General features: G+C 30.6%; 2 protein-coding genes and 2 long non-coding RNA genes across 6 annotated transcripts in view; 2 read left to right on the top strand and 2 right to left on the bottom strand.

Moving 5' to 3' along the window:
- LOC144560334 (uncharacterized) overlaps window positions 1-24,186 on the bottom strand; it is a 94,591-nt gene that overhangs the window by 58,036 nt on the left and 12,369 nt on the right. The window lies entirely within an intron of this gene.
- LOC144561020 (protein PLANT CADMIUM RESISTANCE 2-like) lies at window positions 1,889-4,332 on the top strand. The gene is made up of 4 exons (XM_078310241.1): window positions 1,889-2,153; window positions 3,032-3,103; window positions 3,327-3,554; window positions 4,053-4,332. Exons 1-4 carry the CDS (start codon window positions 1,940-1,942, stop codon window positions 4,145-4,147), a joined length of 609 nt encoding a protein of 202 aa, XP_078166367.1. The 5' UTR covers window positions 1,889-1,939; the 3' UTR covers window positions 4,148-4,332.
- Window positions 8,042-14,969, top strand: LOC144560332 (uncharacterized). The gene is made up of 4 exons (XR_013513364.1): window positions 8,042-8,208; window positions 9,280-9,338; window positions 12,377-13,762; window positions 14,400-14,969. It is a non-coding gene; the product is annotated as an uncharacterized LOC144560332 (long non-coding RNA).
- On the bottom strand, window positions 10,536-12,370 carry LOC144560330 (MADS-box transcription factor 27-like). 3 transcript variants are annotated; one of them, XM_078309495.1, is made up of 5 exons: window positions 11,781-12,370; window positions 11,646-11,687; window positions 11,446-11,529; window positions 10,997-11,127; window positions 10,536-10,884 (listed from the first exon to the last, which is right to left on the bottom strand). In XM_078309495.1, the coding sequence occupies exons 1-5, from the start codon at window positions 11,889-11,891 to the stop codon at window positions 10,860-10,862; spliced, it is 393 nt and encodes a 130-aa protein (XP_078165621.1). In that variant the 5' UTR covers window positions 11,892-12,370; the 3' UTR covers window positions 10,536-10,859. The 3 variants fall into 3 exon arrangements, with proteins under 3 accessions (XP_078165621.1, XP_078165622.1, XP_078165620.1); XM_078309496.1 differs by having other exon boundaries at window positions 10,536-10,855; XM_078309494.1 differs by having other exon boundaries at window positions 10,797-10,889.

Below are 24,186 nucleotides of genomic sequence, written 5' to 3'. Positions count from 1 at the left end.
TCAGAAATCGTTATACTTATACATCATCTTCTAATTAGATAAATTATTGTTAATGGAATAACTATGTCATTCACTATTTAATACAATTTTTTTTTTTTTAAGTGTCAGATTGTTAGAAAACTTTTGAGATTTTTAATACAATATTTTTACTAACTTCTTTAGCCTTTTGTTTTGAAGTTTGGAGTTTTATAGAAGAAATATTAGAAAATAAATAAATTAGAGAAAAAATAAGATTAAAAAAAATAATAAGAATACCAAGTCAATTAACTAGCTATAGAAATAGGAATAGATAAAATGGCGACGACAAAAAAATAAAATAAAACTAGAACTATTAAAACTATTAAATTTATAAAATAATTATAGTAAGACCTTATCTATCTCCATTTGTGTTGATCTTTTAAAACTATTAAATTTATAAAATAATTATAGTAAGACCTTATCTATCTCCATTTGTGTTGATCTTTTAAAACTATTAAATTTATAAAATAATTATAGTAAGACCTTATCTATCTCCATTTGTGTTGATCTTTTAAAACTATTAAATTTTTGCATTCATTTTTTTTCAAAGGTTTAAATAGTGTTTATTGCGTCATAGCAGAATTGTTAAAAAAACAACGCTATTGCCATATTGCGCTGCTACAGCGCGCTATAGCATAGTGGAACTACTAAAAAAACAATGCTAGTGTCATATTGCGCTATTATAGCGCCAATAGTACCATAGTTTTTATAGTATGAAACTGCTATAGCTGCACTATAAGGCGCTATTTAGAACTTATCTTTTCAGTTGTCAAAGTCACGTGGAATTGAGAGTTGAGACCTTATCTATCTATCTATCTATCTATCTATCTCCATTTGTATTGAAACATCATCTTTGACAAACTATTGATTTTTTTTTTTTAATTTCAATTTTTAGTTGTTAATCTACAAACTAATTTTTATACACAGATTAAAATATTTAAATAATATGTATTATATATTTGACTTTCTATTTTTTATTTAAATATTTTTAGCTGTTAATCCTTCTTTTACAATTATTAACGTAATTTTAAATTAATTTGAAATCGTCAAACTTAATTTCAATTAGTACAACAATCTCCTATTTATAAGAACAATATCAAAAGTAAAGCATGGTCCATTTTTTTTTTTTTTGCTAACTGAAATTTATTTAATTTTTTTCCCTTTATAGAAAAGGATAAAATAGTATAAAAAAATAATACTTTCCCTAAATATGACATCTCTTTCTAAATAAAATAATGAGAAAAACTATAAATAAAGGGATAACAAGTCAATGAAATAAAATATAAGAATAAATAAACATGTCGTCAACAAAAATATAAAAATAAAACTAGATCGATTAAAATTATAAAAGAATTATCCGGCCGCACGAACACCGCATGTCACCCATAGCAAGAGAGACACAAAAAATCAAGGGCCGCGTTAAGTCTGGTGCGCGGTTGACTTGGACTTGCAGATATCATAGAACAATGCGGATCCTCTAAAGTAACTCAAATTTTGTGCTTGCAAATTATATCGTTCGATCAGAATCTACACGAATAATAAGGAGATAGGATTCTGATCCAACGGTTTCGATCCAAACACAAATTGTGAGTTACTTTATGAAATTCGGATCTCTCCCATCTCTAGTCAATAGTCGTCGATCACTCGCTCTTTATTCAAAGTATATAAAAGTAACTCAAAATTTTGAACTTTAATCAGCACCGTCAGATCTGCTTGGCACGAATTTTAAAGGACCACCGTCCATTTCATCTCGGCCGGATTTGTCGGGATTCAGATCGGACGGTCCGGATAGACTTTAAGACTCTGTCAAATACCAACCCAATTGGGGAAGTGAGAACTGGAGGTGTCTACTCTTCTACTCTTCTTCCTCAACCCTCTCTCTCTCTCTCTCTCTCTCATTGTTAAGTAAAATTCATCAATTATGAGTAAGAGCCATCAATCGGAATCGAGGGAGTCGGGAGGAGGAGGAGGCAACGGCTACTACACAGTGGGGACCACGGCAACAGCCACGGTGGCAGGGGATGATGATACCAAACCAGAATCGATTTTGTTGCAGCATGCATTTGAAATGGAGACTCAAGGGACCATGCCGTGGTCTACCGGCCTCTGTCACTGTTTCGATGATCCACGCAATTGTATGTTCAAATTCTATATACCAGTAAATTTGCTTTCCTGGTCATTACTGATTCATTTGGTGGTCACTGGTAAATACATGTATTGTATGTTCAAATTCTATATACCAGTAAATTTGCTTTCCTGATCATTACTGATTCATTTGGTGGTCACTGGTAAATACATGTATTGTATGTTCAAATTCTATATACCAGTAAATTTGCTTTCCTGATCATTACTGATTCATTTGGTGGTCACTGATAAATACATGTATTGTATGTTCAAATTCTATATACCAGTAAATTTGCTTTCCTGATCATTACTGATTCATTTGGTGGTCACTGGTAAATACATGTATTGTATGATCAAATTCTATATACCAGTAAATTTTCTTTCCTGATCATTACTGATTCATTTGGTGGTCACTGGTACTTACTCATGTTCCTATTCAATTTATGCCAGTAATTCATGTACCATTAAATCCACACAATTGTATGTGTATAATATATGCTGCTCTTCTCATTACATAATTCATTCATGTAGAAGTTATGTTATGGTTTAATTTTTCAAGTTAATACCAGTAAATTTGTTATCCTGATAATCACTGTTTGATTTGTTGGTTATTGGTATGTACTCAAATTAATGACAGGAACTTTCTTGTTAATATACCAGTAAATTATGTTCACTTTAATTTTTAAGTTAATACCAGTAAATTTGTTTTCCCGGTCACTGCTATGCACTCAAATTAATAACAGGAACTTTCTGATTCATATACCAGTAAAATTTGTTCAGGCCAAAATAAACACCTGTATATAAATGCTGAATTATGATCTATCCACCTTATTGTATGTATATTTTTATTTCTAGTTTCTGATTTTTAAAATTGTGGTTAAATTAATAGGTTGTGTTACTTGCTGGTGTCCATGTGTTACTTTTGGTCAGATTGCTGAGATAGTGGACAGAGGATCAAGTGGTAAGCAATTTCATTTTGAAGAAATTTCATAATATATGTATAGTCCAGATTAAATGCTTCGGGTAGCACTTTGGTCAAAATGTCAGAGGGTCAAATTTCATATTCAAAACGTCGACCTAAGTAGCTCAGTAAATTAGTTACATATTATACTTACTGATTTTTACTATTTTTGGAATTTGTTTACCAGTTATTTATGTTGATTTTATGAATTTTGTTGTTAAAGCGTGCGGTACGAACGGCGCCTTGTACATGTTGATAATGTGCGTGACGGGATGTCCCTGCTTGTTTTCATGCTTCTACCGTGCCAAGATGCGGTCGCAATACTCCATCAAGGAGGGTCCTTGCGGCGGTCCTTGTGGCGGCGATTGTTGCATCCATTGCTTTTGTGAGCCGTGCGCGCTCTGCCAGGAGTACCGCGAACTCAAGAGACGCGGCTTCGACCTTAAAATAGGTAGGCAAATGATGTTATTAATTTTTTTTTTTTATGAGAAAGAGCATATGTTTTGTTAATAATAGAGGGGCTTAATCACCGCTATGATTTTTTTAATTTTAATTATGTACATTGAAATTTAAATGATTCAAGTTTTTATATGGTTAAGACCCTCTCATAACATGCTAAATGTGTGTTTGTAACTTATTGGTTAGAATTCTATTTTGTAGTTGTTAAAACTGAATTTGTATCACCTAAGGTAACAAAATATTTATGTTTAGAACCGAACCATCTGATCAGAATCCGCACAAATATTTTAGGGGTCCCATGCATTCCACCTCGAACTGGATTGGCTCGAATTCTGATCCGACGGTCCGGATCTAAACAAAAATATTTTGTTACCTCAAAGGATATGGACTCGTGAAGACTTGAGTTCAAATCTCACATACCACATATTATGTATTTTACGTTGGAGACCCTCCAACTTAATTTTTTTTTTTAATTTTGCCCCTGTTACAGGATGGCATGCAAATATGGAGAAACAAGGGCAGGCTGCAATGCTGCCTCCACAGTTGCAAGACCCCATGACTCGCTCTCCCTCTAAATCTATGTAATTAATATTATATATATATTATTACTCAAATTATTCTTATTTATAGTGTTTGTATCAATTCAAATTTGCCTGTGTTTATAAAATTATTACTATAATTCATTCCTATTGCTGCCTTCAATGTATAATACATCAAATTGTATGCTGCATAGCATGAATTAGGTTCTTTGTTTGATCATTGTTTTTTAATTCTTCTCCAACCATTTATGATTTTATTCCTAAATGGATAACTTTGGGATGGATATTGACATCCCAAATTTTTATTTTCGGAAAAATATTTAATATTTTTTTATAAAATCAGTAAGATCCAAAAAATGTTATCTCGGCTTCAAATTTAAAAAAAAAAAAATACATACTACCGAAAATAAGAAATTTTCATTCAGTTTTTGGGCTTCAAATGGTTTTTTTTTTTCTGGGGGGTTTGAAACGGCTGTTATAGGCCCGACATTTTTAAAAATACCCAAAAAGAAAAACAAATTATTAATAATAACCAGATTTTTGGAAAAATTTTAAAAATGTCCAAACCGCCTCAAAATTCGGCGGTTCGGAATTTTTATTCCAAACCGCCTATTTTCCAGTGATCTGTCTTGTCTTGTCACATGTGATCTGTCTTGTCTTCGGTGAGATTTGAAAGAGAAAAAGACAATCTCAAATCAATTTATCCAAATTTTATGAGTGTCAGTCATATAAAATTTTCATAAAATATGAGGGTCAATTTGAGATACCTAAAGCATTTTTACTATAATTTATAAAAAAATATTATGCTTCATTACTTGTTTTTTTTTTTTAAAAAAAAATAGGGGTCAATTAAACCCCATGGTCTCCAAATACCTCTGCCACTGCTTATAGGGGTGCAAACGGATTGGATATTATTTGTTTGTATCCAGATCCGTATCTCAAAATTAGATACGAATATCCGATATCTGAATATCCATGCTGATATTAATACATATATATTTTTAAATTTTAATTATCCGTATCTAATTTTCCGATATGTACCATGTAGTTTAATATATATTATTAAAATATTTATGTATATATCTACTATTCGATATCTGATCCGTGTTTATATCTGTATCCAAAAATAAAAGCAGATATGAATATGATTTTACCACTATTAGATCCGTATTCGTATTTCATCCGTTTGCACCGTTAGTTTCCTATCAATATTATGCCTTTCCAAAATCTGAATTATAATTTGCATTTTTTGTTGAATTTGTTTAATTGTCAACAAATTAATTTAAAGTCAAAATTAATTGTCAGCATGAAAAGATTTGTTCATCTTTTTAGTTCTTTTAAAATATATTTATTACATCTCTGAATATAAAATTTATACACCTAACCAAGTAGCCAAGTGGGAATGTTATTCCCACCTGTCACTTCTCACAAATTAAACACATCAGCTTGCTAGTGGTAGGGACCAACACACATGTTGCAACAAACAAAACTTGCAAAATTATATATATATATATATAAATAAAAACTTTCTTTTCTTTCAACTTTTATACTTATATTTACATATTTATATTGTTGATTGATTGATTCAAATCACCATTTGTCTATAAAAAATGTTAGGGAGAATTTCAAACCTTCAAATTACGTATTTTCCCCTCTAAAATTCATAATATCATATTTACCCCTCTAAATGTCAAAAAATTATAAATTTATCCAATTTATTGTCTTTTATGTTAAAACTCATTTTAAGTTTTTAAAGTTCCTATCTTACCTATTATGTAGTATGTGTAAGAAAAATATTCTGGCTTCTAATTAGTCAATTTCCGAGGACAAATGATTCATTTCCAAATTTAGAGGGGTAAATATGTAATTTGTAGGTTTTTGAGGGGCATATATGAAATTCCCACTCCTCAAAAGTTAAGAATAGTACTGTATAAGTCTAATTATCAATTAATTTTACCACTCCATTTCTGCGAGATCTGATGTTGATCGTTCAGATTATTATTTAATCATGCGGCCAATTTCTTCTTTTAGCATAATTTTTAATTGCCAAGAGAATCTCTTTTAGCATTTGTTTATTGTGGCCAATTTCATGTTTTCCTTTCTAAAAAAGAATAAGACTAGCAAAAGGCACATACATACACTCTAATAACGACCTTATGATATTAAAATTGCGCTTAAGAGTGTATGTTCAATGGATGTGGAATAGGATAAAAGTATAGGTTCGATGAACATCAGACATACTTTTATATTTAATTAGTATAAGAGTTATCCGATGCGCTTTAAAATTTATGTGTGTTTTGCCCAAGCCCCTAGTATAAATTGTGATTGTGAAACTGTTACATCACATCAAATCTAATCTTTTCCGTAATCTTGCCATATAGATTACCATAGTTCCGTAATTCTATTTAGATCCATTATTATTCTAATAATCATCGAAATTCATATTAACTAAAACATTAAATTATCAATTATCAATTATCAATTAGATGGTTGCATATGAAATTCTACATAAACTTTTTTTTTATTTGAGAGAGACAAAAGTCTATCCTTCCAAATTTTATGTTCACGTAAAACCTTTAATCTGAATTTTGAATCCGTGCCTTAAATTTTTATATGGATTTCAATGGTTTGGATTCGTAGTTTGAAGTCAATCTGATAGCCTCCAAATGATGTGCTCATCTATCTCTTTTGATGAGCACATCACACCCTAATTTTGCTCATTTTAAATCATTTCATAGTTAATAATCAAGGACTGAAACCCTAAAAAAAAGATATAATCTAAAATTTGTGAAATGTAAAGTTTTAAATTATGTCTACAAAAATATTAACCAAATTTGTAATTTAGAAAGGTCGGTAATTTTAAATTCCAATGATGCATATTTTCAGTTGGAAAAAAATGAAAAAAAAAGAAAACACAAAGACGGTTATTCAAAATTCTAAACCTTTCAAATTAACACCATGATTTGAAGATATGACCCTTCAAGAAATCATGATTTAGAAGTACGACACTTATTACAAAATTAGTCGGTAAAAAAATTATAGAAAGTAGAGTTTTATTAGTTATTTTAATGCATTTTTTTTATTGATTTTGATCGCTTGACTTTGTACTAAATAAATTTAAAATTTTTGCATACACACAAATCACTTGTGATAAATTTTAAAGCTGATACAAGCTCTCTTGATGAATATAATACTCGCTAGCTTTATATGGTACATATATATATTTTTTTTTGCAAAGTATATGGTACATATTTACTGTTTAGATACATAAAATTAAAATTTAAAATTATATACGTATCTGAACAGAATGCAAAGTAATGAATAAATAAATTTTTATTTAAATTTGGAAAGATATCAAACAGTCCTGCCATGCCCCGTTTGTTGCAAAGTACACAACCAATTTGAATTATAAAGTTTGGTGGGGTGCGGTTGGTGAAAAGAAAAAAAAAAAAAAAAGGAACAAAGAAAGGAATGAATATTTTTTGTATTTTGAAATGAAAAGGGGCGACGTGGCTACCGCCTGGTCCTTCCATTTGAATTATTTTAATCACACCCCCGTGAGATATTTCTTTCTCCTTCCCCTCCCGACTTCATATCAACTACAGTACCTTAAATCTCGATTTTAGATCCAGAGCGTCAGATCTTCTTTCACACTAATATTGAACGGTCCAGATTCTAATCTCACGGTTAGGATCTAAACTCAAAATTTAAGTTACTTTAGACGAACTTGACGCCTTTTTTCCAAATATTTAGTTCTATCATCTGAGTTATCTCAAATTACGAGTTTAGATCTGGACCGTACAATCTTATTTGGCACGAATATTTAAGAATTTTGCGGTCAGGATATAAAAGCAAAATTTGTGTTACTACAGAGATCATTACCCTCCTCTCACTCTCCCTTCCCTCATAAAATCATAGTCGATAATCGTCTCATTTCATCTCTCTCTCTCTCTCTCAGATCTAAACCTAATACTGTGACATTACATCAATCCTTTCTCTATCCAACTTATTCCTGTTCAAATTTTCAGAAATAATTTTCTTTACAAGAAGCCTCTCTCGCATTAATTAAGAGTGATGAAAAAGATAACGACTTGACATGATCTCTTGGTAAGAAATTTCTCTCTCTTTAGTCTTTAGTAGTCATTACATTCATTTTTAAGCTTGTTTTAGTTGACTGATTCAACTGAGAAGGTTTCTGTTATTTCAACGAACTAGTGTTGTAGTCTGTTGATTTGGCATTCTATGTACTGTGCATTAATATATAATTGTTGTGATTTCTTGTATGAAAAATGCTCTTCATGTAGTATCATTTCCAATTTACATTTGTATTTGCATGCCATGCCCTCAATTTCAACATTAAGGATAAAAGAAAATTAAACTTATTTTATCATATGCTATGTAAGTTCTAAATTGCAAAACTGATGTAGTCTTTACTATTGAAGTAGTATATCTTGTGAGGATTCACTATTGATATACTCTTATTGTAACATGTAAGATGTAAGATGTATTGTATTCCACTAAAATTCCTTGTAAATTGCTCACTCACACCAGTACTGTGCCTCACATCATAAAATAAGTTAATTGGAAGATTAGCGTTGTACTTTATTTGCATAGCAAGGTTCAATCATACAATGGTCATATGCTAAAACAATGAAATTAAGTGAAGAACATTACCACCGAATATTTGATTTACATTTTTTTGGAAATTACCACTTGATATTTGAATAATTTGGACCGATCTCACAATTGATGGATGCATATCTGACTGAATTTATTGATCTTGTTCTTTCACAAGTTTATAACTTTTTAGGAAATATTTTTTGTTAACTTTGTTTTTGTTTGTTGTCACACTATCATTTGTAATAACAGCATTAAAGTTCAATTTGTTGAAAGAAATGATCATTCTGCGACACTCAGATATGAAAAATACCAAATGAAATTTGCCAAAATCTTTGTAAAACACCAAATGAGACTTGGTTATATTAGGTTGGAATTTAACAATGCACACGACTTGAAGCAAATCTTAATGTATGGTGTTCATTGTTTAACAATTTATTCATAATTCAAGCGATGTTGGTTTTCAAAGAATTTATTGATAATTCAAACAATGTTGGTTACATGTAATTATGCAAAAATTTAATCTTTGTATTGTTTTTTTTTTTTTTTTTTAATGTTTAGGTTATGCAAATGGTGTCAACGGGCTTGGAGCAACAACTGCAAGTCTTGCAAGAGTACTGGTAACTATTAATTTTCCCTAAATTACAGTTTTATTTGTTATTAGCATATGCATTATAAGCAATGTTTGTTGTGATTGAATAAACTCTAAGAGAAACCAAATATAAATATTAATTTTCTGAGTTTCTTTCCAAGACAAACCGGATATTGCAAGAGTAAGTACTGGTAACTATTAGGTTTCTCTCAGCCACAGTTTTTATTAGTTGTTAATCTTTAATCTATGTGTCAAAAGCAATATCTGTCATAATTTAATCTTTTTCCAAGACAAAACCAGACAAGCAATCTCTCTCTCTCTCTCTCTCTCTATCTCTGTGTCATAATATATTCTTTGGATTCAACTGAGTTTTTGTCAGAATTGGACCGATTCTCTCCTAGCTGGGCCAATTATGCATTTTTTTTTTATCTGTAATCTTTGGTTTGAGCTTTGTAAAAACTTGAAAGGAACAAAAGATGGGGAGAGGAAGATTTTGACAGGTAGGACCACAATCAGAACAATCAACTGATGGGCTGAATTTATTGGGCCTATTCTTATTTAATATTTATTTTAAGTTTTCATTTTAAATTGTTAGTTGAAGGACAAAAGGACAGTTTGAGGCATAGCTCGTCTCTCTTTATTCTCAAATTTTCTAATAGCAAATAATAAAAAGGATGAAATTGTGTAAAATGGTACCAGGATAATTTTTAGACAAAATAATTATTTACAAAAATTTCCTATTTTTTGAATACAAAACAAAATTATTTCGAAAAAAAATCTAAGTTTCTGATCCGATTCATCCGATTCATCCGATTCTCACCGATTCAACCAATTCTGATTCCATGATCAACTTGCCGATTCCAATTCTGATTTCGATTTTCAGAGCCATGCAACTTTTTCTGATTGCACCATCTATTTACTTGTATTTGCAATTATATCAAATGCTTAAGTTAGAAAATTGATTCAGTCTTAAAGAAGAGCAATACAAGGTTATTGATATAGTTGTAGCTATGTATGGAATTTTATTAAATCTGGCAAAATACTTTATTGACCCTGCAAGTTATTTTTGCTCTATAGCTGAAATAAATCAAAGTATATGGTTTTCTGATTTAGTTTTCTTCCTACTCATCAGAGCACAGCGGAGTTACATGAAACCTAACATATAAGAATTTGGTTTTGATCATAGTTTATGGCTCTAAATGCTATACAAAATGGTAACTTGTTAAAATGTGAAACTAATATCTAGCCTCAGTTAATCTTTCATCCAGCACTTAAATAGAAAACCACAATAAAAGAAAAGAAAAAAAAATGGAAAATATAACAAGTGATGCATATCTCTTAGCATAGTTTTGTGTCTGAGTTACTGCTCTACTATTCATTACATCATAACATTCCAAACGGATGTATCTCCAATTTACATCAAACAATAATCTTTACTATACTCATACATCTAATTTCATTAAATATAAATTTTCAATGCGTAAAGAGAGAGAGGCCACTTGGTATATGCCGGCAGCTCTACAGTTGTCTCAGTGCAGTTGAAGCCTGATCAAGTTTCAGTTGCAAAGAAAAGGCTGTTCTAAGTATTATTATTTTGCAAAAAAAGTTAGTGAATTTTAAATCTATTCACATATGAAATAAAAGTTTGGTTTTGCTAGTGAACACTGAAAATAAAATAAAAATTACCCTAAATTTGGGGCGGTGCCACCTGTTTGTTTTGGGGTGCTTAGTTCAAGATGAACTGGTACACTTTCATCATTTGGCACAGTTGGGTTTGAATTTTCTCTGAGGGCCCCGCTTCCTCCCATTTCATACAGCTACAATAAAAGAAATTATTATAGGTACCATTATGGATTATGACTGGTATGAATTGATATAGGTTATATTGTATTGAAAAATAATGTTTCTGTTAAATATTGTACATCTTTACCTTTTTGTTAAAATAATATTTTTGTTAAATATTTTGATGGGTTTTTTTGACTTTTCCTCTGTGGGCCCAGCTTCCTCCCATTTCTTACAGCTAGAATAAAATAAATTATTATAGGTACCAAAATGGTTCATGACTGGTATGTATTGATATAGGTTGCACTGTATCGAAAAAATAATGTTTTTGTTAAATATAGTACATTTTTTACCTTTTTGTAAAGATCTATGTTTTCTTGGCGAACTAGGTTTGCTTTTCTGTAGAGATCGACATTTTCTTGGTGTAATAAGCCCCCCTATAAATAAAACCACAATTAAATTTAGAACAATGATTGCTGGTATGGCTTAATTGAGCATTTAATAGAATAGTTAGGTGAGATCTTCGTATTAAATAAAACAGGATTTTATCGACCTTCTGGTTAAGCTCTTGAATTTCATCAATCAAAATTGAATCCTGTAACATAAAAGGATGCTGAAAGAGTTCAGTAAATATTCTTAGATAAAAGTAATACTTGATGTAATTCAAAAGGGAGTTTATTAGTTAGACCTTTTTTGTGCGCACGCTACGCATGCTCATCTCTAGTTGGTTTTCTAGGGTTTGAAGTTCCTTCACACTTAGGCCTGATAGTTCATCCCCCATAAACTGCCTGTTCATCATTTGTGCATTAGGTTTTTTTTTTTTTCAATTGAACTTTATAAGTTCTCAAATAGTCAATTTGAATCGCTTAATGTGATCTCCATATGAAAATATACTTGAGAGGTCAAATTTTACATTTATTAGAATTTTTTTACTGTTTATTTAGATGGGTAGAATATCACTTGATCTAAAGATTATGTACCATTCAAAAATAATGATTATCTACCTATATAAAAAATAGTAAAAAGTTCTATAAAATATAAAATTTGGCATCTAATTACATTTTGATATGGAGATCATGTTGAACGGTTCAGATTGACTATTTGGACTTTAAAAACGAAACTATTGGCCGTAGTACGGACCAATCTGCGCTATGCATTGTACTATAGCCTCACACTAGTAAGAAGTACTACCTTCTATTTTACTATTTCTTACTGACTAGATTTAAGTAATAAAAGTAGCTTAAATAATGTCTTTTAACAGAGAAATTTTCTCCTTTTGTTCAGGTAAAGTTGGAAAGGTTTACCTATGACTTTCTTGCAAGCTTTGCAGTTGTTGTTTCAAGCTTGCTGCCTCCCTTTGCCAGTACTACACATAATAAAGAAAACAATAATCGGTTACACCAGGTTATGCTGTATTACTTCTCTTCTCTTAACTGAATCAGTTGGGATTTTTTTCGGTTGAATTGGGTACCAGTTGAGCACCAATCCTAAAGTGGTACCAGTTGAGCACTGGTGCTTGGACTTTACTGGTCAACATTCACCTGGGCTAAAAAGACTTCATTTTACAGCTCAGCAAGAACCAAAGTCAAGATATCAAATGAGTGATACTGGTATGGGCTATTTTTTTTATCACCGTCTTTGATTTGTACAAGAAGCAAAATTTGTACCAGTATTGGTCTTTTTTACTTCAATTGACAGAAATGCCCTTAAGTTTGCATTCAGTGGCTGCACTTTACTAGATTAATGTTATTTGCAACATGTATCAGAATTTATTGGTCAAAATTCACCTAGACTAAAAAGACTTCATTTTACAGCTCAGAAAGAACCAAAGTCAAGATAACAAATGAGTGATACTGATACGGGCTATTTTTTTATCACAGTCTTTGATTTGTGCAAGAAGCAAAATCAGTACCAGTATTAGTTGTTTTTACTTCAATTGACAAAAATGCCCTAAGTTTGCATGCAGTGGTTGCACTTTACTAGATCAATGTTATTTGCAACATGTATCAGAATTTTATTGGTCAAAATTCACCTAGACTAATAGGATTTTATTTTACAGCTCAGCTAAAACCAAAGGTCGAGATGTCAAATTAGTGACACTGGTATGGGTTATTTTTTATCACTGTTTTTGATATGTACAGTAAGCAAAATTGGTACCAGTATTGGTCTTTTTTACTTCAATTGACAAAAAGTCCCTTGAGTTTGCATTCTGTGGCTGCACATTACTAAATTAATGTATTTTTGCAACATGTATCATAATTTCAGGTTTCATTAATGTATATATATTGAGTAGAACTAGGGTGTTCTTAAGCTCACCAAAGTGTTTGGTGAGCTTAACTCCAAACTCATCAAATCGGTTTCAAATGACGAATCCGAATCGTTGGAACCCGCTTACCTTACGAGTGATGCGTCTACATGTGAATATTTTCAACATTTGAATTAATTTAGTATAAAGTCAATCGGTCAAAATTAGAAGGTTAATAAATTAATTTTAGTGCATTCATTTTTTGAATATTTTTTGACTGCTTGACTTTATACAAAATTAATTTGAATGTTTAAAATTTTCAAATGTAGATGCATCACTCGTAAGGTAGGTGGGTTTCAACGGTTCGGATTCATCATTTGCAACTGATTTGATGGATTTTGGAGTTAAGCTCCCCAAACACTTTGGTGAGCTTAAGAACACCCTAGTTCTACTCATATATATATATATTGTATTGTATATATACAGCAAGTTTACTGTATCATGACTGGTACCGGTTTAATATGCAGATTATCTACATGAAATAGTATATCTACATTAAGTTTAATAACTGCTTTGCTTAGTTATTTTGATTTTACAGTTTAACTACACATGTAAAGATTTACCAGAAACTGACGCAAAAGCAATGAAATCTATGTATAGGATTTGAGACAGGTTTAAGATTTTGACAAAGCAATGAAATCTATGTATAAGATTCGCAAACTCGAAGTTTCATACTTATATTTGTTGTTATTATGGCTGCATTTACATTTTCATAGTAAATGGTTTGTGTAGTGGTGAACAATTTTTTATTTTCATTTTATAAAATTATGGGGCATTAATTTAATCTATATATCATAATGAAGGCACTCAATGTGCTGTATTATGTAATTCAAGTTATATCAGTAGCCAATGATTCAGTTTACCCATTACCAAGAAATCAATATGTAAAGGAAGCAATCTATCCTGTAGAGAAGGGGCATTTACGGATTTACCCTTTTTATAGTGGAGTGTTGACTTTTATTGCTAAATGACTGGGTCATTATATGATGCATATTTTGCTAGCTGTATGATAGTGCCATGTACTGAAGGCCTCACGAACTACTCATGGGCCGAGTACCGAGCTCGACATCGAGAACTTCCCTAACCCAGCTATGTAGTTGGGCCCGAAAGACATTGCAACATCCCAATAAGGCCTGTTCAGTAAGCCTCCTAGAGTGCGAGCTCGGGATGGTCACCACTTTTATGCAAGCGTCACCGCTCCTATGTGACTCCTACGCGACGATATGTTAAACTATGGAGTTGCAATTCTATCACCGCTCCTAGGTGATGGTTATCGGATGACCTATATAAGGTCCCAAATTCAGTGAAAAGATGCCAAACTGTTTCTGTAACTTGAGATTTATATATTATATCCTGATTTGTAACTTTCTATATAAGGTCCCCAATTCATTGAAAAGATGCCAAACTGTTTCTGTAACTTGAGATTTGTATATTATATCCTGATTTGTAACTTTCTATATAAGGTCCCAAATTCAGCAAAAAGATGCTAAACTGTTTCTGTAACTTGAGATTTGTATATTATATCCTGATTTGTAACTTTCCTATATAAGGTCCCGAATTCAGTGAAAGATGCCAAACTGTTTCTGGAACTTGAGATTTAAGGTCCCAAATTCAGTGAAAAGCTGCCGAACTGTTTCTGTAACTTGAGATTTGTATGTTATATCCTGATTTGTAACTTTCCTATATAAGGTCCCAAATTCAGTGAAAAGATGCCAAACTGTTTCTGGAACTTGAGATTTAAGGTCCCAAATTCAGTGGAAAGCTGCCGAACTGTTTCTGTAACTTGAGATTTGTATGTTATATCCTGATTTGTAACTTTAAGAAAATTATCATATCTAACCAGGTGGGTTTGAGATGTGATGGGTCAGGGTTTATAATTAGAGGAAAATATAAAATATTTTACAAGTAGCACAAGAAGTTACCTCCTGACATGGACCTGGTGCCATTAGGGGCGGATGTAGGATTTTTGTCAGAAAGGAGAAGAAATCAGGTTAAAATAATTTATCGAGTTTAAACCCATTAACTAATTGGATATTAGATAAAAAAACAAACAATATAATTAAAAACAATAAAAATAATATAGTTTTACATAATAGAAAACAACAAAATGTATCATTTTTCATATTAAAAAACAATAAAGTTGGTTCAGATCTGTAAATTTGTATAAAATTTCTATAAAAACAACAATGTTTTTCATTAACAGTGTTTTTGAACTAATCTGGCGGACTTTTCAGTTCTAGAGGAGGATAAAATAATTTTCAGGAAGACAAAGTAGTACTGGATCCATATTTTTCTACTAAATTTTAAATTTCAAAATCTAGAGAGGGGCAGCTGCCCCCCTACCCCTCTCTGGCTGTGTGTGAGTTTGCCCCTGGGTGCTACGTCGAGTGACATTCAGTAATGGTGCACTGAATCAGAATTCAGACAAGAACATACTAGATCTGTATTGCATTTGCTAGTTTCTTCATAAAAGGGTAAAAAAAAACAAAATAATTTTACGAATTTACATCTTTTTCTATGCTATTCTAAAAGAAATTTATAAAAATATACTTATTATTCAAAAAATTATAAAAGCATCTCATTCTAATGCTTTTTTTTTTTAAACTTCTCTTAGAAAAATTTATAAATATGAACTTTATATATAAAACAATTGTAAAATTATGCCTCATTTATAATTTGGCCCCACCTTGCTAAAATTGTTGCTCCGTCTATAATGTTTGCACATTAAAGTATTAATTAAACTAATAGCCTCCTCAACAAATTAGTGAAATAACCTAATTGGTTCATATTATTTTGGCTTAATTTCTTAAATGCCCTTCAACACACTGCCAATTTCTTTTTTCTCCTTTAACTCATGTATATATCAAATTTATCACTCAACTCTTCCATCCCTTTCTTATTTACCCATATAATTAAAAAAAGAATGATTAATTAATATATATTAAAAAAATTCTCCATCTTTGATTTTTTTTTATTAGATTAAAAACAATTGACCATAATATCCTTAATAAAAGGCAAGAACATTTGTAATCCGGTCATCCTAGAAATTAAATTAAATTGCTATGATTTTTTAAATTAAATTAAATTAAATTAAAAAGAGATGAAATTTAGTAGCGGTTCCATCAACATATATAGAAATTAAATTGCAGTTTTTTCAGCCAAATCCATGCAGAATTGGTTAGAATCAAAGAACAGTTTAATTCAAAATTGTCATAAACCATTTGCGAAGTCCATCTTTCAAAAATTGTTATAATCCATGAAGATTTTGGCTTAAATCCATCTTTCAAATATCATAAAAAATAGTTAAAAAATATCAAAAATAGTAAAAATCGATATTATACATGTTTATTATATGAGGAGGGTTCAAATGCACCTAAATTTTTGTGCACCCAAATGCACCCTATATTTTAAATTCTTTTTCTCCGTTTTCAAAGTATGAATAGTCAATCCGAACCGTTAGATGTGATCTATATATTAAGATGTGCTTGGAGACCAAATTTTACATTTTTTTGAAATTTTTTTACTATTTATTAAGCCACTTTGAAAATCGATGATTTTATATTTTCTGGACCATTGGATCAGCGATTTTCAAAGTGGCTTAATAAATAGTAAAAAAATTCCAAAAAATGTAAAATTTGGTCTCCAAGCACATCTTAATATATAGATCGCATCTAACGGTTCGGATTGACTATTCGGACTTTGAAAACAGAGAAAAAGGATAGGGTGCATTTGGGTGCACAAAAATTTGGGTGCATTTGAACCCTCCTCTTATTATATAACCAATTTATTGAACTATTTAGTTCGATGTTTCTAACATCAAACGGCTAAATTTGGCACTTTGATTGAAGTACTTCCGGATACAATTTAGCCAGATTCAAGTTACAGATCTTTTTATGAGCTTTCCAAAGAAACTTTATTTTACAAAGTTATACCCAAAATACTGTCAAAATAATAAAATGCAATTTTGACCAGGTCATACCTTATTTAGCACTTTCTCCACTTCTCCACTTCCCTAACCTTGTGCAAACACTTCCCCATGAATCTAACTCTCCTAAGGGTTATTTAAACCCTCCAAAATGACAGAACAAATTTATCATTTCAGTTAACAAATGAGAAATTAGAAGTGAGACTTGGAGGTGACGAGGAAAGTTCAGCGCCTGTAATGTGAAAAGGCTTGCAACAAGGATTTAAGCGTTTTATCTTTGTCTATTACTTGTTGTTATTTTGAAAGATGTTTATTTTTGTATGATTTGTAAATCCAATATTTGATACAGTTAAATTAACTTACTCATTGCATAATTTTTGTTGTGCTTTGGTTTATATTCTGTGCGCTTATTTTATATATGTACTTTGAATTGGAATATGTCGAAAATACCAACAAAATATTAAGTAAAGAGTAGATTAACTTGAATTGTTATTAGATATATATATTGTGGTAAGCTAGGAATTCTAGGAACTTGTCTTTAATGCAACTTCCTTACAAGTCTAGATGATTTAGTTTAGATTGGTACTGAAAACTGTTCCTTTAGATTGGTAATGATAACATGCATGACCTGGCTCGGCTGCCAACCATTTGATGAATATCTTTAAGCCATTTCTCTGATTAACAAGAATTAGAGGGTACCTTTAAAGGGACAAAGAAAAGCAAAGTTAGGTTTAAGTAACATGCATCCATGTGTTAATTGTTTCTTCTCAATGTTTCATGTATAGCATGAATTCCTGAAGAAGAACCAATGTAAGAGCAGTACTTAGGTTATAGTGTTTTTCATCTAGTATTGTTTATTTGGAGATCCACCGTTAACTCAAAGACAAATATATGGTGTTCATCTAAATCTGAATGTTTATATTAGGTAAACATATATACTGGAGTGTGTCTATTTATTTATAGACAATAATCATGAGTTGTAGTTTGTTCATACTTCATACTGGAGAAATTAATCATCAATTAATATCTGTTCTGTGCTTAATTGCTTCTATTTCTCTAAATTTAGTCAAGTCATCATCTTGCTTCTACCTCTCTTTTTTTTTAATTGAGAGATTGGTAGTGGCTGCTGCTTCTACCTCTCAATGAAAGAAAAACTAATTAGGAGCAAACTCGGTATCCATTATTGCATGCACTACTGGGTTATGCAATTACACTACAAAAATTGGATGCTTTATTGGAGTATCGAAACCTATTTATGACCTTTGAATTAGGTTTTTCATAGTCAATATATGCAACAACATATGTATTAATTCAAGATATGATAAACCTATAGAGAAAAAGAAATATAACACAATCTTTCTAAAGAAAAGAAGGCGATATAATGAGCTAGTCAATGAGATATTGGAACAGGCAAGATATTATTTAGTAAATATATGTTCACAATGGATATTTTTTAGTACTGCTTGAACTAATCAAGATGTCGAAGCATTGTAATTAATGTAGTTTCTAATTACTTTGTTGATATATACTCAGTACTGGCATGATTAATTATCGATCCTACATGACGGTAAGGAGCGAAAAACAACAGATTAAATGTATAATATAAGGTTCTCTATAACTATCAGACTAAATTACACAAGAGATATATAATGAAGTTTCAGTACAAACTGATTAATTAAGACATGCTACAGTAGAAATAATTAGCGATGCACTAATGTTAACGCTGATATGTATTATATTTTGTTTGATATTTATCCCTCCAGCCCATAAAGAGTGAAGAACAGCAGTTTTAAAGATGGTACATTTTGAAAAACTTAAAAAGTAAATATTACTTTGTTATACAAATGTGGGGAAGTGATGCATCATTGCATCATGCATGCTTTGGTTTGTTTATATGTAAAGCAGTACAATGGATTAATTTGTAAAATGTTTATGATAAAGTTGTGAAGTTTATCTATATTTTTTATATGGTCTGATCTCCAACTTAAAAATGTAACAGTTCAGTAAAAGGAAAAGTTCTCTTACAAAAAAAAAATGTCAAATGGTTATAGATCATGTAATATATATAGTCATATATTAATTACAATATGTGCACATTTTGATGACGTTATGAAACAAAAGTTCTTATTAAAATTTTCCAACGACACGAAGGAAGGAGACAACATATTCTCTTGTATAATTTGTATTTTAGTTTTTCACCTCTTAAGTCTTAACATAAACATTGAGATAGAAAAATATACCTTCATTTGACCTTGCAGGAGGCCACATATTTGAAGATATATATATATAATTTAGGCAGTGAAATTAGTTTTGTCTATGTATATATGTATATAAATGGTACCTTAATTTCGGAATTAGGATTTACGATTTCTTGGCTCTCCTCTTTTGCTTTTGTGTATCTTTCTATGACATTCTTCATGCTGCAGCCACCAGAAAAACAAAAACACAACTTCGTTGATTTTTTATGACTTCTCAATATCTTTCAAAAGGCAAGGAGATATACAAATAAACAAGCATGGACATCCAGCAATTAGTCCAAAAAAGTAGTTAGCAAAAGAAAGGTCGAAGTAAGCTATTAAGCCTATAAATTTTTGTTAAAAGAACCATTTACAAATTAAGAAGGAAAGTAAAAATAAATTGTTGTGATGGATATAGGATGATGTAGTGTAAATAGCTAATTAACTGAGTTTCCAAATAAAACTAACAAAATGTTCTGATAGAGAGAGAGAGAGCTCAAAATAAATGACAACTAGACATTACTTAACTAACGAAGTCATGAGCAAAAGGAAATTAATATTAAACAAGAAAAATATGAAATTAGGTCTACAAAGAGACTCAGGTTCAATCCACACAACAAACATCTAAAAGAATAAATATCAGAGTTTGTAGAACCTTATATTTTAAAAACAAAAACAAAAGAAAGAGAGACAATTTGCTAATAAATCTGAAGGTGTTGATAAAACGGCGAGGTAAATTAATATGAGTATTATATATTATCACAGTCAAAATATAGAGAAAGAAAGGTAGATCGATTGACAACTAGAGAGAAGTTGAGAGGGACTGTGCCAATAAAAGAAATTGAGAGAGAAAGAGAAGAGTGTGAGTAAGACCTAGAGCTGGTGTACTCATAGAGGCGGCTGGTGCTGGAGAAGACGACAAGACCGACCTCAGCATCACAAAGGATAGCGAGTTCCTTGGCCTTCTTGAACAAACCGCTTCTCCGCTTGGAGAAAGTCACCTGACGGCTCGTCGAGTTGTCGATCCTCCTTATCACTATCTTCCCCCTCCCCATCTTAATTAATTAATTTCAGATCAAGTACTAAAGCTGATGAGAGAGAAAGAGAAAGAGAAAGAGAGAGAATGAGAGAGAGAGTAGAGATCTGAGTAGGAAAGGAAGGCAAGGTATTAGGTAAGAACTAATTAAGAAGGGTATTGATTACTTAATTTGGGGCTTCAAATTAAGGTTTGAGATGAGTCTACTCCTCATTGGATACCCTTTTTCTCCATTTGCACCTTCAAATGGACACCTTTTTATTATTTTAATCCTTAGTGTTGTCCTCTCTTACAAGTTGTAACTAATGAAATATATACACGTCACATTTAAAGTTTAAGAATCCAGAATCTAATAGGACATGTTAGTATCATCAAATATGGTTTAATGCCAGATAAGGTAAGATATATATATATATATATATATATATAGTTATGGTATTATATGTAGAGGAGGGTTCAAATACCTCCATTTTTGGTGTCTCCATTATGCCTCCATTTTTTAAAATGCTAATAACTCAAAATTTAAAACTTAAAAGTCAAAATAAAACCGTTGGATATGATCTACATCATTTTATCTATGCACTTGTAAAATATTATGACATTTCAACTTTGCTTTGGTTGTCATCAAGAGCTTGTAAAAACGTACTAATGTGGATAATTTCTAGACGTTGATTTTTCAAATAATTGATTCACATAAAAAGAATACCAAAATGTGATAAAAAAAATTTGAGCACATAGATATAATAGTATAGATCACATCTAACGGTTTTATTTTGAAATTTATGATTTAAATTTTGAGTTATTAACGTTTTAAAAAATGGAGGCACAAAAAATGCTGTGAGAGACATGGTGGAGGCACAAAAAATGCTGAATCATAAATTTAAAACGCTAATAACTCAAAATTTATTACCTCCATTCAAAAAATGCTGAATCATAAATTTAAAACGCTAATCACAAAAAATGTTGTGAGAGACATGGGTTCAAATACCTCCATTTTTGGTGCCTTCATCATGCCTCCATTTTTTAAAACGCTAATAACTCAAAATTTAAATCATAAATTTCAAAATAAAACCGTTAGATGTGATCTATACTATTATATCTATGTGCTCAAATTTTTTTTATCACATTTTGGTATTCTTTTTATATGTATTCTTTCTTTGTGATAAGCACATTGTAATTATTTTTAAAATAACATTCATAGCATATACTTGTCAGGAAAATATTAATTTGTCCAAGTTGCTTTCCCAATCGGAATAGCAAACATTTGCTTTGAACTTCGAAGGGGTAATGAAAACTCTATTAAAAAAATAAATTAACAAACATTTTATTAATTTGGTTTATGGAGGTGATGAAAGGAGAGAAAAAAGGTGAACAATTAATAGAAGTTATATTGCTTCATTCTTTTTGTTTGGTTATTTTAATTTTTTTGCTTTCTGAATTTGATGAATAATAAAATATAATTTTTAGAATGTTATAGGAGATTAATAGAAATTAATTTTAAACCTCCATTCAAATAACAAGATGTAAAAGTTACAAGAAGAGGTTAATTAATTAACTAAATTTATTTTGAATGAATTCATAGGCTCTATATGGTCCCTCTTTTTGGTACAATAAATGGACACAAACAAGAACTTGTTAACAATATTATCTTCCTTCTTTTTTGTATACATATAATATGTACTCAGCATATGAACTCTGTCATTGGCATAGTCTTTCATGCACTCTCTCTCTCTCTGTATCTCTTAAAGCAAGAAAATATCACAAGTGAGAAGCACGTCAGAGAGACAACAGTTGTTCAATTAATTAATTAAAAAGGAAAAAGAAAGTTGTGACTTGTGAGAGAGAGAGGTTTCTAAATTAACTTAAAATTAGTAATAAGTGGAAAGTAAGAGGTGTTGTTTGTCAGATATGATATGCATTGCATTATTACTTATTAGCATATGGATTGGTGACGCGTGTGTTTCCTAGTACGCATGCCATCCCAGGTCTCTTTACTATATATATATATATGTATCCTTTATCTATTTAATGCTTCTTTGCTTCATGGTACCACTGTATACTTTACCTAATGAAGCAAATTAATGTAGTTTGTAAGCCCACCAATCAAAATCAGATTACCAACAGGAAACAAAAATCAAACGAAAAGACTTTCATGCATTAATAAGATATAAATTAAATATTAACCTTAAATCATCCGAAGTTATATATATTGTCATGTTATATATAGTAAGGAGTATGACTAATATAACATCAGTGTCATTTCAGTCTATATAACACCAACTCCAAAATCTATCAAATCGAGTTCAAATGGTGAATCCAAACCGTTCAAACCGATCTACTTCATTAGTTGTGCGTTTACATGTAAAATTGATAAGTTTTTGAGTTTATTTGATATCAAGTCAAGCGGTCAAATGTTTGAGTTTTTAAGTTAATTTTAATACATTCATTTTTCAATTTTTTTGCCGCTTCATTTGATACTAAAATAGCTCGAAAATATAAAAAGTTTGCATGTAAACGCATCACTCATAAAGTAAATTAGTTTGAACGGTTTGGATTCACCATTTGAACTCGATTTGATAGGTTTTGGAGTTGGTGTTATATAGACTGAAATGACACTGATGTTATATTAGCCATACTCTATAGTAAGTGTTGATTCCACTATTAAACTTAGCGTATAGCAAATCATTAAAGGGAAGAACATATGAGATAGCTTTGGTTCCTTACAAAATTTTGCTAATTGACTTGAATTGCATGGAAAAATTAATAGGAGTATCTCATTAATTGTAATTGAATGCATTAATTAAGCCCCAGCACGCACGCGCGTAAATATCGTGGGAGGTCACTAAACTTTGTCTTTTGTCACGAATTGCTCACTCAAGTTTGATTTATTTATCTATAACCATTAAACTTTTTGTTTATTTCAATCAAGACACTCTATAACCTTTCATCCAAAATACTAAGAGAATATGCTCATCCATTATCTTTTTCCGTCCAAAACACTAATAAAATATAAAGTAACATCAGATGAATGAGCATATTCTCTTAGTATTTTGGATAGAAAAATTATATAGTGACTTGATTGATACAAATAAAAAAGTTTAATAGCTATAGAGGGACAAATCAAACTTAAGTGACCAATTCGTGACAAAGAACAAAAGTTTAATTAGTGCCTCAGGTGAAATTTACCCTACAATTAATTAAGAGTGATGCTACAATACTACTGCAGTAGCGCACATTGGTCTGTACTATGGATCAATAATATTTTCATTTTTAAAGTCAAAATAGTCAATCCGAACCATTGAAGATGATTTCCATGTGAATATGTACATGGAAATCAAATTTTTTATTTTATAATTTTTATTTAATGTTTTTTAGATATGTAAAAAATAACAACTCGCATGGTTTAGAATTTTTAGATCAATTAAGTGATTTTGTACCTATGAAAAAATAGTAAAAAAAATCTAAAAAATATATGTAAATTTTGGCATCCATGTATTATATAAAAATTATATCGAACAATTTAGATTGGCCATTTGAACTTTAAAAATAAATAAACAGATCTAAAGTACAAACCAATGTGCACTATGACAT

The sequence above is a fragment of the Carex rostrata genome, chromosome 10 (genome assembly GCF_964058835.1).
Source record: "Carex rostrata chromosome 10, lpCarRost1.2, whole genome shotgun sequence".
Classification (NCBI taxonomy): domain Eukaryota; kingdom Viridiplantae; phylum Streptophyta; class Magnoliopsida; order Poales; family Cyperaceae; genus Carex; species Carex rostrata.
The sequence above is the reverse complement of the archived record's forward strand: the minus strand, read 5'-3'. Positions and strand labels throughout refer to the sequence as shown.

Bases quoted from the DNA above. Each gene is read 5' to 3' on its own strand.
- LOC144561020 (XM_078310241.1), top strand. From the start codon at position 1,940: ATGAGTAAGAGCCATCAATCGGAATCGAGGGAGTCGGGAGGAGGAGGA. The intron at 2,154-3,031 runs GTATGTTCAAAT...TTAAATTAATAG, and splicing joins TTTCGATGATCCACGCAATT to GTTGTGTTACTTGCTGGTGT. The intron at 3,555-4,052 runs GTAGGCAAATGA...CCCCTGTTACAG, and splicing joins CGGCTTCGACCTTAAAATAG to GATGGCATGCAAATATGGAG.
- LOC144560330 (XM_078309494.1), bottom strand. From the start codon at position 11,891: ATGATGAACAGGCAGTTTATGGGGGATGAACTATCAGGCCTAAGTGTG. The intron at 11,128-11,445 runs GTAAAAAATGTA...CTTTTATTGTAG, and splicing joins ACATAGATCTTTACAAAAAG to CTGTATGAAATGGGAGGAAG. The intron at 10,890-10,996 runs GTAATTTTTATT...AATAATACTTAG, and splicing joins GGCACCGCCCCAAATTTAGG to AACAGCCTTTTCTTTGCAAC.